A 22606-nucleotide genomic window follows, 5' to 3' on the forward strand; every position below is an offset into this window, starting at 1 on the left:
ATCCTCTCGTTGATCAATCAACGACCTAGATTAGATTCTAATCAATGGCTAGGATCATATTGACTTGATCTCTGCCTTCTTCTAGAAGTTACACTCACATTTTAGATTAATACCCGTTAATTATTTTAATTTCCTAAGTTTAGACTTAGGGACCAATTAAAAATAATGAATTATTTTAATAAAACTGTGTCCAGGTGGAAATTCCCAAAACGATTTCTGGGTATTGGAGAATGCATGTGTCTTAGCCTCCTTGCAATTTTTGAGAGTTAGAGCACATCCGATGCTTTCAGAAATCAACAACAACAACAAATGCACACACTGAATCAACCTTCCCTTCAACTTAATCAACATTGAAACACTGAATCAACATTGACTCATCAAGTTTTTCTCTTACTCTCCAAGTGTCTCTCTCACAATCTTGTTCAACTCTCTCCAACTCTCTCTCAAGTTCGAAACCTTTTTTCCTAATGCACGTGTCTCTCTCACAATCTTCTTGAACTCTCTTCAACTCTATCTCAAGTTCGAATTCTTTTTTCCTAATGCACAAGTAGTGAGGGGAGAAATAATGAGGCACATATACATAAGAGGAGCAACGAATCCATGCCGTAAAAGAGTAACTTACATGCCAAGAGGGAGAGTAACATATGCCCATTTAGGAAATGCAACTCATGCCATCAAGAAGGTATGCATGCCTTTGTAAGTTGTGCCACTAAGAAGGAGAGTGTAACATATGCATTAAAGAGCGTGTAAGAGGAATCTTTCATGATATGCTTTAATGAATGAGAGCGTAAAAAAGTGTAAGAGCATTAATGAGTGTGTAGGAGGAATATGCCATGCCAATAATGAGTGTAAGTGAACATTGTTGAGAGTCGTGATTGAGTAAGTTATGCCATTAAGAAGGAGAGTGTAACATATGTTTTAAAGAGTGCGTAAGAGGAATATTTCATGATATGCTTTAATGAGAGCGTAAGAAAGTGTAAGAGCATTAATGAGTGTAAGAGGAATATGCCATGCCAATAATGAGTGTAATAGAACATTATTGAGAGTCATGATTGAGTAACTTGAATTTCTTTTTAATAATAATATAATAGTATCATAAAAATAATAATATAATATTAATGATTAAGTCGAAATTGAATTATTAGGATTGGTTGATGATCAGAACGGATTTTCCATCAACAATACTTGATTACCAATTGATTCAAAGTGATTTACTATTTTTGGAAAGTCACACTTGAAACTTTCTATTTTTCGAAATTCATCCCTGAGCTGCCAAATTTTCAACATAGACTTAGTCAAGGCTGACTGAAATGTTGGAAAGACCGGGGGGAGCGGGGTGGGTGAACCAGCATTTTTTTCAATTGTTATATCATGCTAGTTAAAAATCTTTTTACAAGATAAGCCAAAACACAAGAAGTAGAACAAAAATAACTTTGTTATTAAAAATAGTGAGGACTCCAATCCTCGTTTACAAACATAGGCTCCAACCTTTAAATAAAATCTTCAACCTTTTTAAGGCTCCAACCTTGAATGAGGACTCCAGTCCTCAAATATAAATCCAGGGTCCAACCTGGTCTCTCACAAGGCTCCAGCCTTGTACAAACACTTCCAATGTGTTCCAAAACTTTATCAAGATACCTCCAAGATAGCTTCCAGATCTGATCCAAAAACTCAAGACTGCTCTAAGAATTCTTAAACAATCACTCAAATGATACTTCAAAGAATGTTCCAAAAGTTCTCCAGGGTCTGCTCTAATTATGTCTTTAAGACTGCTTCAAGTCTGTTCCAAAAGTTCTGATTCAAGTCTGCTCCAAGAGGCACTCCTTCATACTTCAAAGTCTGGTTCAAATTTGCTCCAAAAGTCTACTCTATCAGGGCTTCAAAATGCTACAAAAGGGTCTCCACAATTTGCTCTATGTTCTCTTTAAAGTCTGCTCCAAAAATCCTTAATACTACCCCAAAGGACTTCAAGGGTGCCCGCAAGGAGTTGTTCTGCAGTTCCCAAAAACTTTGCTTCGGAAAGGGCTTCCAAAAAAAACTGCTCCAGTTTCTCCAAGATTGCTTGTCTACAAGACTGCTTCACAAATGTCTTTAAGTCTTGTCCATGAATTTCTTCAAAATATCTGCTCTTATAGCCCCACTTCAAGGTTTGGTCTAGAGCTGTTTCAGAAAGCTTAAAGATTGCTCCAAAGATCTGCTACAAATGTTCAAACTTCAAAGTACACAGTCCGAGATCCTAGTCTTGCCTTGGTCCGAAATGTTACAGATGAGATGCTACAGTCCGAGATACAGCCAGCCTGAATACAATCTGCTACAGTCCAGGATACAATCTGAAATTCCCTTTTCACAGGACTGAAGTTCCACAGAAGGGAGGTTGAAATCATAGGTCCAAAATTGCTCACATCACCATAATCTGAATTAGCTACAGGTCACTGCAGGCAGCGTCTTGTTGTAGTCAGTCAGCTCCAAAACTTCACAGTCTGAGGTCTGTTGTTCTTCTTTACTTTCCCACCAGGTTCATGAGATATGAACCTATAAACTCCTTTTGCAGACCCGAGCTTCACTTTTCTTCTCCCTTCGATTAGTTGAAGGCCAAATGGAGGAGACATGTTGTTTATTTATACTATTCAAGCCCACATTGAACTGTCATGTCTATAGGAGGGGGGCCCAACATGTTTTCAAGAGGAGCCAACTTGAGTATCAATTATAATACTTGTTTAAATTTGTTTTAGGGGCCGACCTTAGTAATAATACTTTTGGCAGAATTATTCTTCTTTCTGTGTCATTGTTCTTCATTTCTGCATCCACACGTTTCTTCCATGTATCAATTAAGATCCTAGCCTTCTGAATCTCCTTGTTCTTGTGATTTTTCAAGTGGTTTACAGATTTCCCAACATCACATATCTTCGGAGCATCCAGATTTACATGTAGCCTATCAAGTGTATGTTGCAATAATAACAGGAGTTCGTGAATCTTTGACAACTGTCACCCTCCTTTGGGCTGCCTGCATCTCCAGTCTCTCCTTTGTGTGCTTCTTGAAGCCAATCATCCAAAATAGGCAAGCACCGGAGCTGCACAAATTGGCTGAGACAGTGATCTTGTTAAAATTGGCAACTAGGGCCAGACTCCATGTGGGTCATCTTATTTATAGCAGCTGATATTTTTCTTGGATCCCTCTCATCGAGAGGTGTAGGATTGATGTAAAGATCATCCGATTCCGATAAGTATTCGTGGAGTTATGAATTTATCTGCATTATAAGACAATTCGTCAAGGTCGGCCAACAACCAAATAAACCCCACATGTGCTCAACGTTTTAGTATAAATAGAGGTGGCCTTCAAGTCATTTCAACACACTTGGGATCTCTTCCTCTCTCTACTTGTCTTTGGGTTTTAGTAGGAGGAGAGATCATAAGGAATAACGTTGCCCTGATCCAGAGGGCAGAAAGTCGGAACTGCCGGAAAAGTCGGAACTATTGGAAAAGCTAGAATTGCCGGAAAAGTCGGAAATGCCGGAAAAGTTGGAATTGCAAAAAAAAAAGCCGGAAAAACTGGAATTACCGGAAAAGCCGGAATTGCTGGAAAAAACGGAACTGCTGGAAAATCCGGAAAAGCCAGAAATGCCAGAAAAGCCGGAACTGCCAGAAAAGTCGGAAAAGCCGGAAATGCCGGAACTACCGGAAAAGCCGGGAACTGCCGGGAACAGTCGGAACTGCCGAGAACAGTCGGAACTACCAGAACTGCCAAAATAAGCAGAGCATTTGTCTCTGAAGGAGAGCAACATGCAAGGGACAACTAACTAACATTGGGACAATTGTATGGTACTTAGCAATGAAAACACCAAGCATGCAATTTTACAGCTAGCATGCAAGGGACAACTAGCATGCAACAACAAGCATGCTAAGGACAACAAGCATGCTAGGGAGAACAAGCAAGCAAGTTGCAACCAACACATAGGTCAGGATGGCAACATGGTGCAACAATGGCACATAATGCAGTACAGTGATTGGTACAGTCATGATTAATGAAGCGTGATGAGATGCAACATAGTGATGATGGGTGCAGCATGGTGCAATGCGGCGAGGTGCAACATGATGACGAAATGCAGCACAACAATAGGTGAAGGAGTCACTTTGGAGAAATAGTTGAAGCAGCATGTTTTCAACTGATCTCATGTATCATCTTCTTAGAGATGATCTATGCTCTTATCTAGATAAGTCAAAGTGTTGACTTCTGTTATAAACATACTATCTCTCTCTCTCTCTATTGAACTATTGAAGAACATATAAGAAGAATTGATCAAGGGTTTCCCCACATTTGGGTTTGTCCCTGGCTAGCGCCCCATCTTGTGTCCTCTTGTCTTGGCTTGTCTTCTACGATTTATGTTTATGTTCTATCTGCAGTTTACTTTAACACTGATGTGATTGCTAATCTGGAAAAGATATGGAGCTAACTGTGAAAATTGAAATAAATTGCTCTAAGCATAGAACATACCTAAAATTAACATGGTATCAGAGGTGAGGTGAAGAAAATGCCCAAGCAAGAGTGAAAGAGCAATCATCGAAGACAGTTGGGAAAGGACAAAAGGATCAGTGGATTCCTCATCCCTCTTCAAATTCACCAAGGGTGAAGTCAAAGCATAGAATATTATCAGAATAGCGCAGCGGAATATGGCCTACTTAAAGATCACTTCATTGGAAGACCGGATCTCAAGGTGGAAGGAAAGGAAAATAACTAGTTCGGCCATTATGTGAAGGAATGTCCGAATGGCAGGGACACATCACTTGATGATGATAACAATCATTCCAAGGACATCTTCAATGATCAAAGGAATGACAGGTAATGCAGGTCATCAAGGAAATGGCCGACTCTTCATAGAAAGCAAGGAACCTCAAGTATGAAGAATCAAATGTTGTTTCCGATAAGATAAAGAAGCGTTATCTTGTATTGGCCCTCTCCTTCATATTCTTTGGGAATCTGGCTTATAGATTGCAGTGCTTCAAGGCACTTCATCGGATAGATGGGTCCACTCCCTAATTTGGTAAAGATGGAAACAATCGTGGGATTATACTTAGAGCTGATGCCACCTATCCCAGAAAGGGTGTAGGGAATGTTACCCCTCAATTGAATGAGGGTAACTCTATTCAATTACAAGAATCTCTTTTATGTACCTAATCGCAAGAAGAACCTGGTGTCCATCTCGGAAATGGATGTCAAAAGTTTCAGGGTGGCATTCATCGATGGAGAGGTACGTGTTAAAAAAATAAAATTTTCAAAGATGCTTTTTCTTATGGGTTCAGGGTTTGCAATTTGTATCAAGTTGCAGGATGGTCCATTGGGGATCATGTCAATTGACATATCACATCTATAACAACGAAAGTCTACCTATGGGGCCCTACCCGATGTGAGTCAGATGGTGATAGGGATGCCTGAATTCAAGAAGAACATGAAGGTACATGTCTGAGAAGTACCGAAGGAAAATCCTATAAGGGGACCATTCCCCTCATGCAGCAGGTCCACAGGTTTGGAACAACCCGAGGAATTTGAGATTCATGATCGGGAATCTCATGTATACAAGTGGAAGAAAGCCCTATATGGCTTGAAGTAAAACACCCCGGGCGTAGTATGAGAGGATTGATAGTTGTCTGATGAAGCAGAGATTCACTAGGAGTGAAACCGATCCAAACCATTACCCGAAGGTTGTGGATGATAGACCTCTCATACCAGCACCTTATGAGGACGACCTATTTCTGATAGGTGCAGACCCTCTCATTTGTAGAAGTAAGAGGGAGTTGGATTCCAGATGTGGAATGATAAACTGCAAGCCTGTGACTACCTCGAGGATCTTAACTTTTAGAAGTTATATGGTAGTGATGTCAGACCAGATTTGGGAAATGCCTTTGAGTTTCATAAACTCATTCGCATTGATGTTCTTTGTGAACTTCCGTCCGGACATATGTTTTGCAGTTAGCATGGTGAGCTCATATTTGGTTGAGCCTCACTGGATTGGTGCCAAGAATCCTCTGAGATATCTTCGGGGCACAATCTCTCATGGATTGGGATACACTGCCGGAAATATGAAATTGCATGATTTTTCGAATGCTGATTGGGCAGGCAGTGTGGAGGATCACTAGAGCACTTCTCAGTGCTGGTTCTCTTTGGATTCTGCTTCGATATCATGGATGAGCAGGAAGCAGAAGTCAGTTGCTATAAGCACCGTCGAGATCGAATACATAGCTACGAGTATGATCTCGTGTGAAGCTGCTTGGTTGCAGAAGCTCTTAAGTGAGATGTTTGTACACATGATGAATACCACTGTGATTCTCTATGACAACCAGAGGGGGGATTCGATTATTGAGGAATCCCGTATTCGATGATTGCTCCAGTAGATAGACATCAGAAACTGCCTTATCTGCGATATGGTAAGTTGATGAGCGAGGAGGCTCCATCGCATTGAGACTGATGTACAGGTCAGAAACATTTTGTCAAAGCCTCGAGGAAAGGTCAAATCTGTATCTTTTCTGAATGACTTGGAGTCGTTGAGAGACCTTATAAGGGTCCTGCATGTTGCATGCATTGAGCTCTGGGAGCTCTGGGGGGCTTGGGGTACTTACTGGAGCAACATACAACCACAGGGCGACTCACCCTCCCCTGGTGGTGCGCTATGAATATGATGATTAGTTCTCCTGTGGGCTGGGATGATTAGTTCTCCCGTGGCAAGTGTGGAATAGGATGATTAGTTCTCCTGTGGGCCAGGATGATTTGTTCTCTGTGGCAACTATGGAACAAGATGATTAGTTCTCTTGTGGGCCAGAATGATTTGTTCTCCTGTGGATAGGATGATTAGTTCTCCTGTTGAGGCATCCTACCCATGTAGTCTGGGACTCATGGGAAGTACCTCTGATCTAATCAATGAGCAGGGAAATGAGGATAGGGACCATAGTAGTATTATTGATGGATGCATCGCTGTATCTACCGTACTCCCTATGCTAGGATGACCGCCATTGATCTGGGATCAATGAAACTGATTTGGGATTAGTATGAGTGGTTTGAGACACTCTCTTGTGACATTGATCTGGGATCAGTGTGAGTGGTTTGAGACACTCTCTTCTGATATTGATCTGGGATCAATAAAACTTACTTCGGGTGAGTAAGAGTGATGTGACACACTCTCTTTAGATGAAACTGACTTCGGATCAGTAGAGAATGGTATGAGACATTCTCGATCAATTCTTCTTCTTCATGGTTCAACAGAGCAGAGCAAAGCAGAGCAGAGCAGAGCTCAGCAGATCAAAGCAGAGCAGAGCAGAGCTCAACAGATCAGAGCATCGTAGGGCACTGATGGCAGAGATAGTACAGTCGGACATATGGATCAATGGATGGAGTTCTCCCTAGTTGAGAGGGAGTGTTAAAATTGGCAACTAGGGCCAAACTCCATGTGGGTCATCTTATTTATTGGAGTTGATATTTTTCTTAGATCCTTCTCATTGAGAGGTGTAGGATTGATGTAAAGATCATCCGATTCCGATAAGTATTCATAGAGTTATGATTTTATTTGTGTTATAAGACAATTCGTTAAGGTCGGCCAGCAACCAAGTAAACCCCACATCTGCTCAACGTTTTAGTATAAATAGAGGTGGCCTTGAAGTCATTTCAACACACTTGGGATCTCTTCCTCTCTCTATTTGTATTTGGGTTTTAGTAGGAGGAGAGATCCTAAGGAATAAAGTTTGCCTGATCCAGAGGGCAAAAAGCCAGAAAAGTCGGAACTTCCAGAAAAGCTGGAAATGCCGGAAAAGCCGGAACTACCAAAAAAGCCAGAAAAGTCGAAACTGCTTGAAAAGCCGGAAAAGCTGGAACTACCGGAAAAGCTAGAACTGCTGGAAAAGCCAGAACTGCCGAAAAATCTGGAAAATCTAGAGCTGCGGGAAAAGCCGGAAAAGTCGGAACTGCCGGAAAAGTCGGAATTGCCAGAAAAGCCGGAAAAGCGGGCACTGCTAGAAAAGTTGGAAATGCTAGAACTTCTGGGAACAGTCGGAATTGCCAGAATTGCCGGGAACTGCCAAAACAGTGGAATCATCTGTCTTCGAAGGAGAGCAACATGCAAGGGACAACCAACTAACATTGGGACAATTGTATGGTACTTAGCAGCAAATACACCAAGCATGCAATGTTACAGCTAGCATGCAAGGGACAACTAGCATGCAACGACAAACATGCTAGGGACAACAAGCATGCTAGGGACAACAAGCAAGCAAGGTGCAGCCAACACATAGGTCAGGATGGCAACATGGTGCAACAATGGCACATATCGGAGTACAGTGATCGGTACAGTGATGATTAATGAAGCGTGATGAGATGCAGCATAGTGATGATGGGTGCAGCATGGTGCAGCGCGGTGAGGTGCAGCATGACGACGAAATGCAGCACAACGATAGGTGAAGGAGTCACCTTGGAGAATTAGTTGAAGCAGCATGTCTTCAACTGATCTCATGTATCATCTTCTTAGAGATGATCTATGCTCTTATCTAGATAAGTCAAAGTGTTGACTTCTGTTGTAAACGTACTCTCTCTCTCTCTCTCTCTGCTGAACTATTGAAGAACATATAAGAAGAATTGATCAAGGGTTTCCCCACATTTGGGTTTGTCCCTGGCTAGCGCCACATCTCGTGTCCTCTTGTCTTGGCTTGTCTTCTGCGATTTATGTTTATGTTCTATCTGTAGTTTACTTTAATGCTGATGTGATTGCTAATCCGGAAAAGATATGGAGCTAACTGTGAAAATTGAAATAAATTGCTCGAAGCATAGAACATACCTAAGGCCGAGTTTAAATCTTCTTTACTTTCCCACCAGGTTCATGAGATATGAACCTATAAACTCCTTTTGCAGACCCGAGCTTCACTTTTCTTCTCCCTTCGATTAGTTGAAGGCCAAATGGAGGAGACATGTTGTTTATTTATACTATTCAAGCCCACATTGAACCGTCATGTCTATAGGAGGGGGTCCCAACATGTTTTCAAGAGGAGCCAACTTGAGTATCAATTATAATACTTGTTTAAATTTGTTTTAGGGGCCGACCTTAGTAATAATACTTTTGGCAGAATTATTCTTCTTTCTGTGTCATTGTTCTTCATTTCTGCGTCCACACGTTTCTTCCATGTATCAATTAGGATCCTAGCCTTCTGAATCTCCTTGTTCTTGTGATTTTTCAAGTGGTTTACAGATTTCCCAACATTACATATCTTCGGAGCATCCAGATTTACATGTAGCCTATCAAGTGTATGTTGCAATAATAACAGGAGTTCTTGAATCTTTGGCAACTTTGTCACCCTCCTTTGGGCTGCTTGCATCTCCAGTCTTTCCTTTATGTGCTTCTTGAAGCCAATCATCCAAAATAGGCAAGCACTGGAGCTGCACAAATTGGCTGAGACAGTCATCTCGATCGGTGGTTGCAATCACACCTACAAGGGATGTACGCCACAAAGCCAAATCAATTCCTTTCTTACCATCATTACTTCTATCCAGCTTCTTTAGATGCACAAGCTGCCCAACAGCTTCTGAGTTGATGAGGCTTCCATCTTTGTTAGTGATTCTGGCAATTTCTTCGGGCCTCATAATGCACATTCTTGTTTGGAATGCCCTGTATCACTGCCATGAAAAACGCTCTGATCAGTACGCTCCCTTTTCTTCCCCTTAACTTGAATGAAGCATTCTGTTTGCTACTGAACAATCTCTTGTTGCTTGCAATCTATTTCATTTGACCTCCCAACAATCTCTTATTGTTTTGACATCAATGCCAATATCTCAACTTGAAACACAACCCACATAGCCTAAAATGATATTATTTGCAGAGCAGAGATGACAATTCCAAGTCAATTATTCAACTTGCTGTATCAGATTGTAAGTTGCATCATGTTGACATGGAAAAACCTTGCAAAGAATATTGGAAGAGTTAAACAAGTTGTTTGGGTCAAAACCACACCAAGTTTCTTCAGCTATTCTGGTTCAAAACAAAAAATATGTTGTCGCATAAATCAGTTAAAGGGTGCTGATAAAGCAGTTAGTGGAAGCAGGTGTGAAGTTTGGAGAAGAAGATGCAAATGTTGCTTTTTTGAGCAGCTCGCTATGTTACAGGAAACTCCACCCCAAGTTGTTGGAAATGCATTTTGTAAACATTGCCTTGTGTGAAAATCCTCTAAAACGTTCTAGTGGCACTTCAGATTTTTGAAATGCCACATCAGTCATTTCAGCTGGCATATTGACCTTCTAAGCAAACTTTTTGGTCATTTCTGCTGGTGTGCTGGTTTTCAATTGACATCTTGGTCACTAAAATGAAAAATTATATTAAAAAGAAGAACGCTAACACTAATTTTATACAATTCAAGTTGAAATAGAATGTTCAGTTCCCTTTAAACGATAACTCTTTTTTCTGGCTTTTATGTCCAAATTTAAATTATTGAATGGTATTCTGAAATCTTATGTCTACTGGTTTCTTGTTTCTTTCACACGCCCACACATTTTTTTCCAAGCAGAACAGATCGCGGAAAACCACCGTGATTTCTTTCCCGTGATCCGTGGATGGTAAATGGGGTGAACTGTCAACCCTCATTATGGAATTTGAATTTTGGCTGATGGTTAGAAAGCCTAGAAAATTCTTTTATGGAATAATGCTATGGATCTATTGGAGGTAATCCTGATGAAGGTCAGGCAAGTATGGCTGTAGCCTCCTCTATTTTATTCTCATGCCCATGATTTCAATTCTGTTGCAGCTTTCTGACCCATGATCTGAAAATATTGTGTTCTTAAAACAACCAAAGAAATTTTGTTCCCTACTTCATGGCTTACTGCATATGATTCCTTGTGCTCAATTCATGTTGATATATGAGCTTTAATATAAAAACAGCTCGACTGTTGTATTTTATATTTCTTTCTGACTTTTCCAGAATCTGTGTATCTGGTAAATTTCCATTTCTTTCTTTATTTCCATGCTTTGTATTTATCTGTGATACAGCTAATGCTTTCTTGTAATGTGCTCTTTGAGGTGAAACATAGAAAGTTCTTGCCTGTTATTTGTAGATGGTAGATTCTTTTAGATTTGTTTTAAGAAGACCAAAACTTTTGTACAAAAAAAATATAATTGTAATAATGTTTGCTTTGTGGTTCATTGATTTTTGTCCAGGCTTCCCAAGATAAGAAGAGCTTGGATGTCGGAGCAAACTTATTTGTTGGCAATCTTGATCCTGTAAGCTTGCTTGCTGATTAAATGGATCTCAAAAATAGTTTTGATGAATTTCTAAGTTCAAGCAGGAGAATTTCAATTTTTGGCAATGCTTATGTTGCTTCTTTTGCAGTGTAAATAGGCATCTAATGGATGTTGTTCAATCTGATCTTTTGCAGGATGTGGATGAAAAGCTGCTATATGATACTTTTAGTGCATTTGGAGTTATTGTTACAAATCCTAAGGTCAGGATATCCAATTCTTCGATTTGATTGCTTTTTGGTTTTGATCATGAATGTCAGGATTGTAGAATTGGTTTATATTGCACTCTTAATTATATTTACAAGAAAATGGAATCGTTCGCAAAGATTGCAGGACTGTTGTATTTGAGGCAGGCATTGTATGTAATGATTTCTAAGAGCACTGACATATGCATCTCTACAGATCTTTGGAATTTTTACCTTTAGTATGTGGCCAGTCTATAAGTCAGTGCAGCAATGTTTGCTAAGCATTAGAAATTATGTAGCTTATATTTTAGGTCATCGTCTTCATCCATGTTACAGTATTTGAAGTAAATAGCAGCACTTTGGATCAATGTTTTAAGACTCCGACTCCGACTCCGACTCGGCCGAGGATCGACTCCGACTCCGACTCCGAAACGGTAATGACTCGGCCGACTCGATTTCAATGACTCGGTCGTTGTAAAAAATACATTAAATTTTTTTTTTTTTTATTAAAAAACATAATTTTAAATATTTTAAACATAATTTTAAAGATTTTTATTCATGTTTCCAAACACACAGCATTATAATATAGATGGAAGACAACATATGATCAAAGTAGGCTCATGAACCAATCCACTATATCAAAATGGTACCCAATGGAAATACATAGTCAACTGTCATACATGATCAAAGACTCAAAACAAAATACAAATAACCAAGGAGGCTAGAAATGGCCTCTACAACAAAAGTAAACTGTGATGGTGACCAGATTGCAATACTAGTTCTACTGGCTAGTAGCTACTGCTAGAGGAGCCAAGATCATCTCGACCAATCTCTGGATCATCATCATCAGAGTCAGACAAGGGGCCCCATGGCTCCTCATCATCATCATCGTCTCCAACTGCAACTGTAGAAGTGGTACCAGTACCACTAGCAAGCTGTGCAGCAGATGCAAGCTGAGATAGAGTAGATATGCGGCTGCGCTTTTGTCGTGGCTGAGCAGAGGAAGCACCTACAAGTGGAGTCCTTGCTGGCTGTGAGGCTGAGGCTGGTGGATTGGGATCTGCATCCAACTGAACCCGCTGAATTTGAACAACATGTTCAAGTTCATCAAGATCCTCATCAGGATCAAACTCTGGTGGACGACTCTCCACTACCCAATCTGATGTTGGATCAATGTCTTCCAACACAATGGGATCTGAATCAGGTCTTTTGTTCAGCAATTGGTTTCGTCTGAGCCGAAGGTTGTATTGGACAAAAACTAGATCATTCAACCGTTTTTGATCCAAACGGTTTCTCTTCTTTGTGTGAATCCTCTCAAAGACAGACCAATTGCGCTCACACCCAGATGCACTGCAAGTTTGACTCAAAATACGAATTGCAAACCTTTGCAATTGAGGGCACTGGCCACCAAAGGCCTCCCACCATTGTGCTGCAAAAAACATAGGAGTGTAATGAATTATGAGTTAGATGAAGGCTGAAGCTCAACAAAATTACAAATTATATCTAACTTTCAAATTATAAATGATTTAACAAACTTTAATAAAAAAAGTAAAACTGTAAAACCATTAAGAAATTGAAAATTGAAATTTTTGTTTACCTGGCTCATCTGCTTCTCTTGCAATCTTTGCTAGGTTCTTCCCAAAGGTACCTGTTGCATTGCTGAAGGATGTGACCTGTTGATGTATCTCCAGCTGATCAGACTCCGATGGGATCATGCGTTCAATGCAATCAACCAGTCCATCTCTGACCTCCCCCCTCAAAGCTCCTAACTCCTTAGCTTTATAATGATACAGTGGGTTCAAAAAATACCCAGCTGCATGTATAGGGCGATGGAGTTGATTGTTCCATATTTCATCAATGATTGCCCAAATGGGCCCATACTTTGCCACTCTATCCTTGTATGCTGTCTTTATTTGCTCCTTTGCTTGATCCATAGCCTCATAAATGAAGCCCATAGCCAACCTTTCCCCATCCACCAACCGCAACACCTTAATTAGTGGCTCAGCAAGCTTCACAATCTCTGCTGCCTTTCTCCAAAAAGTTTCTTCATGGACTTTCCTTTTCAATTCTTTGCCTTCTGGTTTGTTAGACCAATTGCTTTGATTCCATTCATCACTGGAAAACATCTTTTGCAAGTTTCTATGTTGGGAAAGCATAGATTGCAATGTCAAAAAATGTGTAGCAAATCTAGTGATGGCAGGCCTAATAATATCCTTGCCTCCAGTGTGTTTCCTCATGAGACTCAAAACCAGTGTATGATTGTAGATAAATTTTGTTATGCTTTTGGCATGATCTACAGTGTTTCTGACCCAATCTAATTTTCCAATATCCTCAAGCATGAGGTCTATGCAATGTGCAGCGCATGGGGTCCAAAAGATGGTCTTGTGTTTTTCCTCTAACAGTTTACCAGCAAGAACATAGTTAGAGGCATTATCTGTGATGATTTGAACAACATTAGCCACCCCCACCTCCTCAATAACCTGATCCAATAGCTGAAACAACAAGTGGCCATCTTTTACCTTATCAGATGCATCAACTGATTTTAAAAACATGGTTCCCTGTGGGCAGAAGACAAGAAAGTTTATGATGGTACGGTTTCTTTGATCAGTCCATCCATCTGACATGATGGTACACCCTGTTCTTGCCCATGAGTCCCTGAACTCTTGCAAATACTCATTAATGGATTGAATTTCTTTCTGCAAACGAAACCCCCTTAGCTCTTGCATAGTAGGGCCTTTGAAGCCTTTTCCAGCAGCATGTATGGCATCAAACATAGGCTCATAATATGGTGAACGAGCAGCATTAAAGGGGATATCAGCATCATACCACCATCTAGCTATGTAGTCACAAGCAGTATCCCTCAATTCTTTCTTCCAATGGTTATCTAAAGTGGGCTGAATTTGATCTTTACTAACTTCAGGACCATGTGCATTTGATGGAGGGGAGGGAGTGAAATAACTTTTGATAGTCACATCACCCTTTGTCAAATTCATTCTACCCTTTCCCTTATCTTGAACAGAACCAAAAGAGGGAGGAACATAACAGAAAGGGTTGGATGCTTCAGTTTGAGGGATAGAGGAAGAACCCTCAAAATCATAGTGGGGGTTGGTAGCCATCATTTTTTGTATCTCCCTCTTCCTCCCAATTTCAGCCTGTATCTCTTTTTGCCTAGCCTTATCTTCTTTAAATTTCTCAAAGCTGGCCAACAAATTCTTTCTAATCTCCTCAATTTCTGATGAGGTACATGGGGTAATTTGGCCTCTAATCCCTGCCAAGTGTTGTTTCAGCCTATTAATGCCCCCAGGACCTTCCTTAATTTTCCTATGGCAAAACTTGCAATGCATCTGACTATCAACCATTTCAACATATGCCCAAGCAGGATCTTTTGCTCTAGGTGCCATTTTTTGACTAGGAAAATAATCTGAAAATGAAAAGAAAGAAAAAATTGATTCAATGTTCATTTATTTGACAAAAAACACTCTCTAAGCTTTCTTGATATGCACCTAAAATTTACTAAGCAAAAACAGATTTATAGAGGTGGAAAAAAATACCTCCAGGCACAAACTGCCTCCTCAAGCTTGCTCCAAGAATCAGCTCCTCAATGCTGCTCCAAATGGCTGCCCAAGAAGCTCCTCACTCCAGCTACAATGCTCCTCCAAGACTCCTCACTGCTGCTCCAAAACAAGCTCAAGAACTGCTCACTAATTCTCAAAGAAGACTCTCACTCAAATGCATAAGACTGTTGTGAGTGAATGAGAGCATTTGGGTGTCTTAAATAGGGTTTGGGAGGGGGAAATGGACCCCAAAAGCATTTAACAAATTACTATTACCCTTTGGAATCCATAAACTGCATTTAACTTTGTCAAAAATTACCAAAAAAGTGAATTTTTTTTATCATTTACGCTGCCCAGCCATCCCAATAGTGACTCGGCCGAGTCATAATGGACCCGGCCGGGTTGACCGAGTCACATATGACTCGGCCGAGTCATTGGATGACTCGGCCGAGTCATATGTGACTCGGTCAACCGGACCGGTTAGCTCGCCGAGTCACTCCCCAGGCCTTTGACTCGGCCGAGTCGGAGTCGATTCGGCCGTTTTGTAAAACAGTGCTTTGGATATTGTGTTATTATTATGTTTGGTAGTTATGTCAGAACAGTATCTTGACATTTTGACAAATATTTGTACAGGTTGTTTGTCAGTAATGGGTTTAAAATTCAGTGTGAGTGGCCTTAGTTGCAAATTTTTACCTAAAATTTCAAAGGGAATGGGAAATTCTATCATACATTTTATAAAGTTAGTGATATCCATTTATCTAAACTATAATATAAAGGAAAATTCAAAAAGGCATCTTTATGTAGGTATGTGTTACCCTTTCTTCTAGCAGTGCGCAGCCCATATGAAATATTGATTTTAACTTGCATTTGGATGAGAAGAGCTGAAAATATGTCTGAAGTCCCTTGTTTGAATTGTCTGGAACTTGAAAAGTTTTCGTCATATATTTGGATACAAATTGCATTTATATATATATGCTTCGATGTATGAAAGTTAACTTCAATTTCTAAATAAATACAAAATACCTCAAGTTGGCTTGTAACTATTAATTTTGGGTCAGCTTACCCTCAATTTTGGATTTATGTGCAAGAAATCCCCTCTGTTTGTCTCTAATTAATGCAGCCCCTAGGCCTTCACTCAGTGACTCACTCATTGTGGTGCTTATACTATATGAAATTTACACAACATAGACAAAGGTACACAGATAATAAGAGAGAATATTGAGTAATGCAATGTCTCAATGCATAATATGTTGGGAGTTAATTTAAGTACAACTTGTTCTATTGTGCTTTTAGTGTGTTTCCATATTGTACCTTTTACTTTAATAATCCAGTGTTCATGATAATGTTATACATGAGTGACAATGATTCAACATCTCCTTTATATTATTTACACTTGATCTATGGCTTCAACCCTATATTGCCCCATGGTGTCTATTTAGATAGCATGGAGGATCATTTGATGAAAGATTGATTGGACTTGGTGGTTGTCTTGCATGGACAAAGAGTAGTTTTCTTTCTGCAGTTTTTGAGCATATAAGGGTTAGATGGACCATTCCATTGCTTTCGGAACATTGTTTCTAACTAGAAATGTCTTTTGTTTCATTTGAAAAGGCACATGTTTGTTCAAGATATGCTCTTTTTTCTTCAATGATGGACAAATGAGTGAAATACTTTGTTTATAAAGTTTTTTGCCTCTTTGTTCTGAGTTATTTGTAATTTATTCCAGCTTTGTGGCACTCACTGATTTGCATATTCTCTTCTCTTTGTGCTTTGAGTGTTCTTAGCAAATAAAGAACAATTAGAAAGAAGGCCAAGTCTGTTTCATTTTTTTGAGTTTTTTTTTTCTTCCTTTTTCTTTTTTGGCATTGTTTTGGCTTGGAACAATATTTTGTGTGGCATGTTGTGCTTGCAGGTTGAAATTTTAAGGGAGGCTAAGCTCCATACCTTTCATTGGCCCCAAGTCCTTGGTTTGGTTCTTTGCTAAGGTTTGCAAGCTCTTCTTGCTATGAGCCCCTTTTCAGTGGCCCCTTTTTTGGTCAAAGGACCCATGTGGGCCTTCTTAGGGAGCTCAACTCTTTTGAAATGGGCATTCCCTTTGCCCCTCGCCAAAAACATGCAGTGCTCATGCTATGTAGACCCAACCATAGAGCATCACCTTAGCTACCACGTGGTCAGAAGTTGATACCTTGTTGCATAGTTAGTGCCATTGACACTTATTACTACATACAATGTTAGCTAGAGTGCCTACCACATATTTGCGAGTCATAGTGCCATGTTATCACTTTTGCCACATCATTGCCATGTGTCAATACGATATCACCCCTACCACTTTAGAAATCCAATTAGCATATCACATGGCACATTCTTAGCTTGCAACAAACCTTTGGGATGTGTCTACAGTGAACACCATGCATAGAGATGCTTCATGCAATGCGAGGTGCACAATGTGCATGGATGGCCCTTGGTTGTTTTGTGATTGATAAACATTGTGGAGTTGACTTGATTATTGATTGCTAGACCTTGTATGGATGTTCATGTGGCATTCTTCCTTGGTGTTTTGGAGATCTATGGAGCTTGATGACTTCTTCATGTAGCTGACATATGGAGTTTGGTTGCTCGCTTGGATGATGCCTTACTTTGGAGGAGTGTTGGGCATCTTGGAGGGGAGGGTTGAGTGCTAGATGGCATGGACACACTTGTTTACTAGCATGGAGGCTTGTCTTCACTTAAGGATGCTTGGGTTGAGGGGATAGTCATGTAAGTGTGGTGGTCTTGGGTATATCTTGTGTTCTATGGTTGATGTGTTTGTCTTTTGATTTATTTTCGGCTGTGCATGCTGTTGATTTGGGGTAGCATCGAATGTGCTCTAGCCACGAAAATTGGTGGAGAGGATAAGGCACATGAGATCTCCAATACCCAGGAAGGGTTTGGGCAGATTCTAAACAGTTTGGGAGATATTAAAATAATTAATAATTTTAATGGAGTCCCTAAGTCTTAACTTAGGGAAATTAAAATATTAATGTGAATTAATATAAAACTGTGTTAGAATGGTCCAAAAGTCATTGGATCAAGTCAGATCTAATCTTAGCCGTTGATGTGTCAACGAGAAAAGTATAAGAGGAGGCTTGAGGGTCACTTGGAGAACACACCAAAAGATCAAGATTTCGACTTTCTGGGGCTGGGTTTGCTGAGAAAGTTGAGAGAGTGATCAGGAGTTGCAGTTGAGGGGTAGTGAATACAGATGCAGAGAGGCAGAGATAGCACCGGGAGGAACAACGCAGTAGCCAGGGAGAGGGACGCAGAAGTAGCCAAGGGTTCACGCAGAGGCAGCCAGGAGCTGTGCAGTGCTTTAGAGTGCCAGCGTAGTTGATGCAGAGGGCCAGAAGACTCACGTAGTGCCTCCAGAGGCTGATGCAGGCCAAGCCAGGGTGATGTTGGGCTAACGTTGGGCCAGAGAGAGGCTGACGGTTGGGTTTCGTCGGGCAGATTGGAGCTGTGTAGCTGCCGGAGTGTTTATCCGGGGTTTCAGCTGGAATATCTGCCTCCGAGTACAAAGGTACTACTGCCGAGATTTTTGCTGTATCATGGAAACTTTGAAGTATATTTTTGAGTTACTCAGCTATAACTGTTTGCACAGAAGGTGAAACAGGATCTTCACCTTGTCAGCAAGTTAAGGAGGGTTGTTGGCCCTAACGACCTGTTTTAGACTTTTGCATTCCTAATTTATTCCATGTTTCAGTTATTCCAATCAGATATAATTAGAGGATGCTTGGTCCACGTCGAATGTTGTATTTTTTCCTCGATGTTTCCACTTTTAATGTCTTCTAACAGGCTGGATTGTCAAAAGCTTGATCTACAAAAATTCCATTTTCTTCATCTCTCACCAACCTCTTTAACTAAATTTTCTAGATTAAAGTGGGATACTATATCCTTATCTCACAGGGCCTGTACGGCTGATTTGTTATGGCGTATCTCTCTGAGGCGTTGGCTTATTCTTCTCAAAACTGGGCATTAGTAAAATCTATTTATCTAGCTGTCTGTCTGTGAAGAAAGAATTTATGAGGTCTTACTATTGCATTTAATAATTCTATCCATTTTTACTGCAGATCATGAGAGATCCTGATACTGGGAATTCACGAGGTTTTGGCTTTGTCAGTTATGATTCTTTTGAGACATCTGATGCTGCTATTGAGGTATTTTGTTTCATTCCAACTGCATTATTTGAAGCTGCTCTTTGTCAGAGATATAATTCATTGAATTTATGGCAACATAAATGCACCATAATTTGTAGTTATTAAGATGGGGCTACAACTGCCTTTTTGATAAACGACGGTGTGGTTGGGTCTCTTTCTCTCTCTTTATATTTTATTTTATGATGAAAGAAAAGCTCCTGTCAGTTAATTAACCTGAGAATAACCTTCGGATGATTTCTCAAATTTAGATCTAGATAAATGAATATTAGTTACCAGCTTATATCATAGACTCAGGGTAGAGACAACAGAATCCCATCTATTTTTTTGAACAGGAACATGACTTATATTACTTTTGAAACGTGGATATTTACATGCCTTTGATCTGGTGTAATATCAGCATAAAGTGCTCTTTTTAATCCAGGTCATAGCCCTTCATTACAGATCTTGCCCATCATGCATACAGCTTTTGGGATCCGAGTGTCTGTAGGCTTACCACATTGTTGAATTGCTGACGTTTTGATGACAAAACTCCATCTATTGTACTAGAACTGACTAGTGTTATTTTTAATTGTGATGACTGTTAGTTTTGATAACTGTGACCCTGTAGTATTTTGCAGGCAATGAATGGTCAATATCTTTGCAATCGTCAAATTACGGTATCATATGCATATAAAAAAGATACAAAAGGAGAACGTCATGGAACTCCTGCAGGTGATGACACCCGTCCTTCTGTTTAGTTGTTTCTATTTCCGTTGTTGGGGATTCTTTTCATGTCCATTAGGAGTGAGAAGCAACTTATTACAAATTGCCATTGCATCGATGGTTGGAGTAATTTTATTTTTTATTTTTTTACTACATTGAAATGCCTCTCCGGATGGAGTTCATTCTATTTTAACTGCAGACATTATCTTATTGAAAACATATTTTTATGATGCAGAACGAATGCTTGCTGCAAGCAATCCTGGTACTCAGAAGAACAGACCACATACATTGTTTGCAAGTGGGCCACCAACACTTCCAAGTGGCCCTCAACACGCAAATGGTAATATGCATCCTCCAATCCCACCACCACCTTTCGGAAATGGCCCTCTGCAACATGGACAAATGCCTCCCTCTCAGCCTCCGCAACCACAGGGTGGCTCATTTCCACCACCAATGCATGCATCTAGGCCACCTCCACCATGGTCGAATCAACCCCCACAGCAGGGACAAGGAATGCCTCCACCAGGGGGTATACCTCATCAGCAGCAGTTCAGACCACCACCAAGACCACCTCCACCCAACATGCCGCCACCACCACCACAAGGCTTTCCTGGAAGGCCACCTCCTCCTTTGGGTATGGGGCCTCCTCCTGGCTGGGCAAGGGGACCACCACCACCCCAAGGAGGTGTAAGGCCACCACCACCACCACAAATGTCAATGCAGCCTCAAGGTATGCCTCCACCACCACCACGTGCAGGGATGCCACCTCCACCACCACGACCACTGCCTAGCTCTTCAGGTCCAACTGCAACTCCTGGGCCCCCGCCTAGTGCTCCGCCTGCTCCTCCACCAAATGCTCCAGTCGCACGGCCTCCACCACCACCCAATGCTCCTGGGGCACGGCCTCCCCCACCGAGTGCCCCAGGTGCACCTGCTGCCCCACCTCCTCCATCAGGTGCTCCGCCTGGTGCTTCTGGTTAATATCTTTTAATTGTCACCCGTAATGGCAAAGGGGGATTACTCCAGTTACAAAATTAGTGGATATCTAGCTGTTCCACACTAAATGTTTCCTCACATGACTCTTACCATATCTATGAATTTTAAGCATGCGCAGTTGGGCCATTGTCTGTCCAAGAGAGATTTCTTATACTAAAATTCAATTCACTCATGGTCTTTTATTGGGTAGAAAATTTTCTTGTCAGTTCAATGGCTTGGTTAATCTACTGAGTTTCAGAGAAGTGGAGTTACCCTGATTATGTAAGGACCATTGTTTATTTGACCTGTAACAAAAATGTTAATTTTGACGACTAGCATATGCACTATAAAATCTCATAGATTGGCTTTTAATGAAATGTATATATGGAAGGCGCCATCTATATCAAGTGTTAAACAATGCAAAATATGAGCACACTGTAAGATTGCCAAGAATGGCGTATATCCATTAAAATTTAGAAGGGTGTCATACCATATGATCGTGAATTTAAAGGCTTTATTACTGGAAAGTAGGGATTTACTACATGATCGCTGGCTTCATTCAATCTGATGTGCACTGTCTAGCGGCAGCCTTTTATGGCATTGATGTTATTGGGCTCTACTCGATTTTCACTCGGCAAAGCAAAATTTGAGTTGTGTTTGATGTAGGCGGTGGAGGGAATATTTGGACAATATGAGTGGATTGAGGTCGAACGTGTTGTTGTTGAATTTAGGGATGTTTACTATTTATTTCTTGTCACATAAAAGCGTCATTTTGGGATGTGTAGCAAATGAGTGTCTGTAGATAACGCATATGAGCAGTTAATGTATAATAGTTGAATGTTCAAGGAGTTATATTATATTTGTGAAGACTTATATTATATTTGTGAAGATTGCTTCATTTGTGCAAGAAGGAAGTCTGAACTCTGCACTAGAAAGCTTTGGATCAAGTATAATGCAGCTCAATGAACAAACACCAAACCGATTTTAGACATTTGATGTATTCGAATTCTAAGTTGTTAAGCATTGGGGAACAGCGACACTATAAAGGATTTAATGGTTGAAAAGAGATGAGCTGGACTGGTTCTTCGACATTCCAATTTTCGAAAGTAACCAACCGCATGTTACACATTACCGGACTGATTCTTTAAATTCCACGTCACATAAATCTCCAAAATAGTCTTTAAATTAAATAATATTGGGTTCTTTAAATTCCATATCACATAAATCTCCAAAATAGTCTTTAAATTAAATAATGTTGGGTTCTTTAAATTCCATATCACATAAATCTCCAAAATAGTCTTTTAATTAAATAATGTTGGGTTCTTTAAATTCCATATCACATAAATCTCCAAAGATTTTCAAGTGGGGACTATTCTAAGCGTATATAATTTTTCTACTTGATTGTAATATAAATCTTAAATTTTAGATTACATCAAATAGAGTTCGTATTCATTATGAAATCAAATTATTACTTTGGTTTTAATTAATTCTTATTTTTTTCTTTATTTAGAATTATTAATTTTATTTATCTAAAATTTTTAGATTGGTTTTAATTAATTCTTAAATTTTTTTCTTTATTTAGAATTATTAATTTTGTTTTACTTAATTTGTATTTTTGTTTTAATGTAAAACTTTGAATTAGATTGCTGTGTGCGTGTGTATACCATTTATATTCCATTATGATATCTTATTTTGAAGTAGATAAATAAAACATAATGGTTGGGATTTGTCTTGTATTC

At 40.0% G+C, this 22606-nt stretch overlaps 1 protein-coding gene across 3 annotated transcripts in view; it reads left to right on the forward strand.

The window, feature by feature from the left end:
• The window catches only part of LOC149213938 (uncharacterized), a 137338-nt gene that overhangs the window by 88650 nt on the left and 26082 nt on the right, over positions 1-22606 (forward strand). For 2 of the 3 annotated variants that reach the window (XM_089392148.1, XM_089392151.1), the window contains 5 exons: positions 11178-11240; positions 11396-11461; positions 19104-19190; positions 19808-19901; positions 20128-21202. In XM_089392148.1, coding sequence (XP_089248274.1) covers positions 11178-11240; positions 11396-11461; positions 19104-19190; positions 19808-19901; positions 20128-20873 — 1056 coding nt within the window. In that variant the 3' untranslated portion in view covers positions 20874-21202. Of the gene's footprint in view, positions 1-11177; positions 11241-11395; positions 11462-19103; positions 19191-19807; positions 19902-20127; positions 21203-22606 lie in introns of those variants that run through there. The other variant, XM_089392149.1, reaches the window with a different exon arrangement.

This window comes from Pinus tabuliformis, chromosome 1_1 (assembly GCF_031772625.1).
Source record: "Pinus tabuliformis cultivar Carrire ecotype Pingquan chromosome 1_1, CPIR1, whole genome shotgun sequence".
NCBI lineage: Eukaryota > Viridiplantae > Streptophyta > Pinopsida > Pinales > Pinaceae > Pinus > Pinus tabuliformis.